The sequence below is a fragment of the Callospermophilus lateralis genome, chromosome 7 (genome assembly GCF_048772815.1).
Source record: "Callospermophilus lateralis isolate mCalLat2 chromosome 7, mCalLat2.hap1, whole genome shotgun sequence".
Classification (NCBI taxonomy): Eukaryota; Metazoa; Chordata; class Mammalia; order Rodentia; family Sciuridae; genus Callospermophilus; species Callospermophilus lateralis.
In genome coordinates, this window is record NC_135311.1 from 14,499,000 (window position 1) to 14,506,478 (window position 7,479).

The window sequence follows — 7,479 nt, forward strand, 5'->3', positions numbered from 1 at the left end:
TATAACCTCAGCCCCCAACCTCTTCCCCCAAAGCATGATAAAGGCTTGACATTACTTGTCAGCCAATCCTAAATCAAGCTTCACTGCAGACATACGTGTTCAACTTACACTTTCTCTCCAGCACACTTCTCACTGAAGTGACTTTTACCATTCACCCCCACCTTTTCTCTCTTCCCTTTTCCAGTGATGATACATGCCACCTTGATGGAGAAGTTTAAGATCACCCAGAATTTTTTAGTTCGTCAGCTCACATCCCCACATCATCCTTTTCTCACTTTCTCCAATCTCACAAGATGAGTTTTCTCTTTTGCTCTAAGCAATGTGCTTCACCTGTTTTTTTTTCCCGCCTTTAATCTTGTCTTTCTCCTCTATCAGACTATAAGTCTTTTTTTTGCCCTGGGAATTTTAGTGGTTCTTTAAAAATATTTATTGAGAGGGAGGGGGAAGAGGACAAGGGGGAGGAGTGCGGTCAGTCGTCAGGGGTTAGGTGTTGGGGGATGTGGGTCCGTTCAGGGCAGGGGATGACTCAAGGCCCATCCCATCTCTCGCCGCCCGCCCGCCAGCGCAGAGCTAGCTCGGTGGCTTAGCAGAGGAGGAGGCGGCGGGGGGGGCGGGGGGGGGACTCTTATTTTGTTAGGGGGACCAGGCCGAGGCCCGACCGGCCTGGCAGGGCTTGTCCGGGGCCGGGCGTCATGTCTCACGCTGCCGAGCCAGCTCGGGGAGGCGTAGAGGCCAACAAGGAGGGCCCTCGAGCCGTGTTCGTGCTGTTGGAGGAGCGCAGGCCGGCCGATTGGGCCCAGCTGCTCAGCCTGAACTCTTTGCTTCGGAATCCGGGATTGTTGCTGACGTTGAATTAGAAAACATCCTTGATCCTGACAGCTTCTACGAGCTCAAAAGCCAACCCCTACCCCTACGCTCCAGGCCACACCAACCATCCAGCTACACTCTCTACATCGTCTTCTGCAGGGGGCTCCAGGACCCCTGCCATGTCGTCATCTTCTTCATACCGGGCCTTGCTGCGGCAACAAGTCCGGCGGGCCCAGGCACAGGAGCAGGAGAGGCCTGAGCATCGCGAACAGGCTGCGGCTGCTTCCTTCCCCAGTCCTGCACCTACCTCTCCCGCCATCTCTGTGGTTGGCGTCTCTGCTGCGGGCCACACGTTGGGCCGTCCACTCCCTGCTCAGGTGCCCAGCGAGGTGCTCAAGGTACAGACCCCCCTGGAGAACCCAACGCGCTAGCACCTGCAGCAGGCACGCCGGCAGCAGGTGAAACAGTACCTGTCCACTACACTTGGGCCCAAGCTGGCTTCCCAGGCCCTCACCCCACCACCAGGGCCCACCAGTGCCCAGCCGCTGCCTGCCCCTGAGGCTGCTCACGCTACTGGTCCCACAGGCAGCGCTCCCAACAGCCCCATGGCACTGCTCACCACCGGGTCCAGCTCAGAGACCGAGACTGATGATGACATTGATGAGATCATCAGCCTGGAGTCCAGTTCCAGTGATGAGATGCTCAGCTACCTGCCTGGAGGCACCGCAGGGCTACAGCTCCCCAGCTCGCTGCCTGCGTCAGGGAATCTGCTTGATGTGTACAGTAATCAGGGTGTGGCCTCGCCAGCCATCACTGTCAGCAACTCCTGTCCGGCTGAGCTGCCTCACATCAAACAGGAGATCTCTGGAACCCAGGCAAAGGCCCTGTTGAAGGAACACCAGAAAAAAGACAATCACAACCTGATTGAGCGACCCAGGCGATTCAACATTGACTATAGGATCAAGGAGTTGGGCACCCTCATTCCCAAGTCCAATGACCCAGAGATGGGCTGGAACAAGGGCACCATCCTGGAGGCCTCTGTGGATTATATCCGAAAGTTGCAGAAGGAGCAACAGCGCTCCAAAGATCTGGAAAGTCGACATCGGTCCCTGGAGCAAGCCAATCGCATCCTGCAACTTCGAATTCAGGAGCTAGAACTGCAGGCCCAGATCCATGGTTTGCTCTCCCTAACCACGACTTCAGCCTCTGACAGCCTCAAGCCAGAGCAGCTGGACATTGAGGAGGAGGGCAGGCCAGGCACAGCAGCATTTCATGTAGCAGGGGGACCTGCCCAGAATGTTTCCCATCAGCAGCCCCCAGAACCACCTTCAGATGCTCTTCTGGACCTGCATTTTTCCAGTGACCACCTGGGGGACCTGGGAGACCCCTTCCACCTGGAGCTGGAGGACATTCTGATGGAGGAGAAGGAGGAGGTGGTGGGAGGACTGTCGGGGGCTGCCTCTGACCCCCTGCTTTCTTCAGTATCCCCGGCTGTCTCAAAGGCCAGCAGCCAGGGCAGCAGCTTCGGCATGGAGGAAGAGTCCTGATCCGGCCTCACCCCTCCCAGGGAAGGAGGAGGAGTCAGGATGAGGCCCTGCCTTTCTCCACCCTCCCATGAGACTGCCCTGCCCAGGAATTTGGGGGGAAGTGGAGATGTGATCAGGCTCCACCCCTATAATAGTCAAGGAGGAGGAGTACTGTGAGGGTCTGCCCCTTCCCCCAAAGGCATAGCCCAGTGCAGGTATTTCGGGGAGAGAAGGCTGTGAGATCAGGGTCTGTCTGCTGGGGATCACAGCCTTGTCGCTGCTCTATGGGCCCTACCCTTGACCAGGAGACCAAAGGAGACAGGATGAAGTCCCACCTCTGCTCCCTAAAGACTGTCCTAACCAGGTCTCCTGGGAATAGGAGATGTCAGGATGCTGCTCCATCCCTTCCCTGGGATCTGCCAGTCTATCCCATCTTGTCACTGGAAGAGGAGGTCCCACCCCTGGGGGGTTTAAGCCCATCTCCTTCCCCATGAACCCTGCGCTGTCCAAACAAGGAATAGAAGTGAGGACATGACCCAGCCCCTTCCCATGGGAACTTGAGGGAATGGAGGCCAGGCCCCATTCTATCCCTTCCCTATAGGAAGGGTCCAGCACAGGTGTTTCAGGTGTGGAGGAGTCAGTAGGAGCAGGCCATCCCACCTGAAGACCACAGCCCTACCCTAACCCTTAGCAACATCTCATGCAAGCATTCCACTCAGCAGGGAGGAGCAGTACTTAAGTTCCCCACCTTAACCTGGGACCAACCTGACCTGACCTAGGAGGGCTCTGAGCTGACTCTGCTCTTAGGGAAGAGGACAGATCTTGAAATCCTACAGTTTTATTCTTCCAACCTACATCTGGAGTGAGAGTTAAGCCTCTACCCTTGGGTAGAGTCTTGTCTTCTTCCTTTAGGGAAAGTATGGGGAGATGATGGGGTTAGTGGGGATCCAGACCAGGTGTCCAGTACCCCAGTGCTGTTGTTCAAAATGTAGAACAGGGTGAAGGAAGGGGCCCCTCCAGGGAGATCCCTGCCCAGGAAAAAGTCTCCCCTACAAGGCAGAGGCTTGGAGGAAGGGTTGCAAAAATGTATTGTACCCTCTCTCATTTGTTTAGCTGATTTTTTATTGTCCCCCCTACTCATAAGCTAGGTTATCCCCAACCTCTGGCCCCCACTCAGTTCTTCATTTGGAGGATTCCCCCCATTTCAGAGTTATCAAGAGACACTTCTTACCCATCCCCACCTCTCCTGCTGACTATACCCAAGGTCATCAGCTTTGGATTGCTGGGGCCAGGTCCCAAGGAGAGTGTACTGAGGGGTCTGTAGGTTTGTGATTAAAATAATAAAATGCTAGGCGTGTTTGATGCACTTTTAACTTTGAAATAATGAGCTAATAAATTAACAAATAAATGAATGATTTTAAATTACTGGTCTTTTTCACCTTTTTGGATTTGGGGCCAAGCAAAACCCTCCCTAGAATCATCTGTCTCTGGCCTAAGGAGAAGAGGACCAGACTGGTTTTCATTAGTAGTTTGTACAATTAGTATTTTGACTATATTATTAGGCACCTACTTTTCAGACAAAAGCTAATTGGAGACAAATAAGATCATCTCTTTGTGACTTCTCCACTTCTACTTCAATTGTCTTTATAGCAAAATAAAAACAGTAATACCTGTTTTATAGCTTTCAAATTCTTTTCACACCTATTAGCTTGCTTCATCCTTACAGAGATAAGAATTACAAAAGATAAATTAACCACAGGCATAATTGGGTTGTTTCAAATACAATGCCTTATACTGGCATGCACAAGGTAAGTCATGTACTTGTCAAGTACTTTTTGCTGATTACTGCATAAATGTATATAACTGATCAGCAAAGTTTTTTTTTGTGGTAATGTTAAATTTTGCTTCTATTCATCAAATATTTCTTTCTTTCTAGTGTATAGTTATTTATCCTATTACAGATTACTCCCAAACTTAGCAACTTTATACAACAGTAGACATTTATTATTACCCATACTTTCTATAGGACAGGATTCAAAAGTGGTTTAGCTGAATGTTTCTAGCTTAGGGGTCTCTCATGAATTTGCTATCAATACTTCAGCCAGAATTACTTGACTGGGACAAGAAGATCCATTTCCAAGGAGGCTCACTAATATGCTGTTGTCAGAACGCCACAGTTCCTCACTACGTAGTCTTCTCCAATTCGAGAGTCTTCATGACAAAAGAGCTAGCTTCTCCCAAGGTAAGTGATCAAAGAGATGACAAGGTAGAAAAACTGCAATATGACATAGGAAGTCTTATCATTATTTCTACAATGTCCACTTGGTTACACAGGTAATCTCTATTCATTGTGAGAAGTGACCATAGGAAGGTGTAAATACTAGGAGAAAGAATCATTAGTGGCCATTTTGAATATTGGCTACTATAGAGGATAATTACTTTCATGCTTGAAGGATTTTGGTCTTCAAGAGCTCAAAAATTAAAACACAGGCCCACCTTTCTGTTAAGGGTATTCTAATGAATATCTGATTTGGATTATTCTTGGTATCATATTTGCTTACAGTTCAATTCCATCATTTAGTTTCTTTACCTTGTTTGTTAATAAGTAGAGCAATGAGAAGACATCATAGTATAAAAGAGGCTTGAAAAACAGAAAGAAATAAAGCTTTACTAGGGAATATTTTCAGACTGATAGCTTTTATTTCTAGTGTTCAAGAAAAGAATTTATCATTCGTTTTCTTCTTCTTCTTCTTCTTCTTCTTCTTCTTTTTTTTTTTTTTTTTTTTTGGTATGGGGGATTGAATACAGGGAAAATTTACTAGTGCTCTACATCCCCAGTTCTCTTTAGCTTGTTTTTGTTCTATTTTGTTTTTAATTTTGAGACAGGGTCTGCCCAATCTTCCGAGTTGCTGGTGTTACAGGTGAACATCACTACACCCACCAAAAATATGGATTGTAAATGAATATTTTTCACAAGGAGGACCTAGTCAACTTCTAAAATACCAGCATTTACTCTGATTTACAATATACTCTATTTCAACAAGATGGGCAGGCATTAGATGCTTCTCTTTACTCAACATCTCTCTAATGTATGAATTCCTTGGAACTCTTCTTTTATGTGCACTTCTTTTAGAGTATTTAAACCTTTAAACCTTGGATCATAATATTATACATGTCTAATTAATTCTAACAACTCCAAGTTCCTTGAAATCAGAGTCTATTTCTGTTTCCTCTCTTCCTTATATTCAAGACTTAATGCAGCTATATTCTCCATTTCCTTACCCATTCCTTGTTTCTCCATCTTGCCCTTCCTTCATATAAGCAGATTAATTATGTACTTCGAGGAGCCCTGTGGTTGCAAAGTCACAAAGTCCTGTGGGTCTTTACTTGATTTTTATATTCCCAAAGCTGAAGCCCTCAATAGTTTTGTGTGGACTTCAGACTTACAGAAAATGCTTCTTAGAAACAGTAAGAAAGTGCACACAGCTCTTGCTGTTCCAGAGTCTGAAGGGTCCATACAGACAGAAATCGGGCATATCTCATTGGCAACCAAAAATGATGACTGATGATATTGAAAAGCAGATGGCTCCTTAACCTCTCCACTTGGCAAGCCCTCTCATCTAGTTAGGAACTTAGATAAAATCTGAGAAACTGAGATGGAGGCAGATTGTCTGAAACTGTTTCTGCCACCAGATCAGAAAGGGACTTGAAAAGGTGTGAGGATGGCCTTAGGCCTGAGCCTGAGCAATTCCATTTTAAAAACTCCAGTTTGAAACCTGTGTCTCACCAGGTACATCCACAGAGCTCTCCAGTGTGGCCTCAGACAAGTTACTTCCCCTCACCCTGATAAACAGAGAGAAGTCCCCTGGCAGTCTGTCCTCACCTGATAAGAGGGAAAGGCAAGAAGATCAGGGTGGAGATCACCACACCAGAGGTTTCTGCCTCCAGGGTAAATGAAGTCTCGAGATAGCTGATAAAGATTGAAAGGGGGGTCAAAAGCCCCCAAATTTAGTATATATAATAGAGCTGATGAACAGGGATTCAGCCAGCGGAAACAAGGATGCACTCAAGCTGGAGAGCCTGATGAGGACCTGACATCCCATCACTTGTCATTGTTTCCTGATCCTCTGCATGATCCTCACCACTCTTCAAACCCTACCGCCTCCTCTGGACCCTGGTGAGAGCCACAATTTCTCCTTAGGACCCTCTCCTCAGCCCCTTTTTCACTCCACACCAGGAAAAGCCTGCCTTGTTTCCGGACCTGGTCATCGCGATCTAAGTGAGTGTACATCTGCTGGACATAAAGCCTAAGGTTTAAGACTTTTAAACTTAGCATACAAAAAAAAAAATCTGTCATTAGCTTGTCATGATTAAGTGTGTTTATAGTGCTTAGAATTAATCTAGAATTGTTTGCTGTGAATTGATTAATCTAAAATTGTTTGCAGTGAATTGATTATGTCTATTGCAGTGCCTAATATTAAGGATTGTCGTTTTCTGGATTAAGAACATATAGAGTGGAATTATATTGAGTAATTTGAGTGAAAAAAGCATTGAAAGGGGCAAAAGTGCGTGGACATTCCTTATTTCTCCCCTCAAATGCATATGTTGCAATTTTGCCCCCTGACAACAAAAGGAAAAAGTAATTACTGAAAAGAAGATTATATTTTAAACAAACTCTAGTTTGTGAAACGATTCATATTTGCCACATTCGTTAATTAATAAATTTTTGTTAAATATGTAAAACAGTAGAATAAAAAAAAAGATGGTTAAAGATCCACTTTTGCTCAGGTGGATGCAGTTTGAGGAAGCAGGTACAGGCAAGGTGAACAGAGAAGGACAAGCATCTGGTACCTAACTAGGGCTAGAGATCATGGGGCCTGGAGATGATGGTAAGCCCTCTCCTTTGGTATATTGGGATATTTCTCTTGGGATTCCTTCTGTGAGAAATTAGGAAGAGTTTTATTTTCCTGGGTTCCTGTTAGTGAGACAGAGTGCCTCAATAAGAAAACTGACCAGATGTAGTTTCAGGTAATGCGTGGGACAGTGGTTAGCACTGGACCTGGAATAGCAGGCAACCGGCAATTAAGTTTTACCTCTTTACGGTCCTTCTCTCCGGCCCCGCCCCTCCTGGGCCCGCCTCTTTCAG

General features: G+C 46.7%; 1 protein-coding gene across 1 annotated transcript; it reads left to right on the top strand.

Moving 5' to 3' along the window:
• Positions 1 to 692: 692 nt before the first annotated feature.
• Positions 693 to 2,354, top strand: LOC143404606 (transcription factor E3). The gene is given in 3 exon segments (XM_076862751.2): positions 693 to 822; positions 825 to 918; positions 920 to 2,354. Coding segments are annotated over 3 exon segments (1,659 nt in total).
• The last annotated feature ends 5,125 nt before the right edge of the window (positions 2,355 to 7,479 follow it).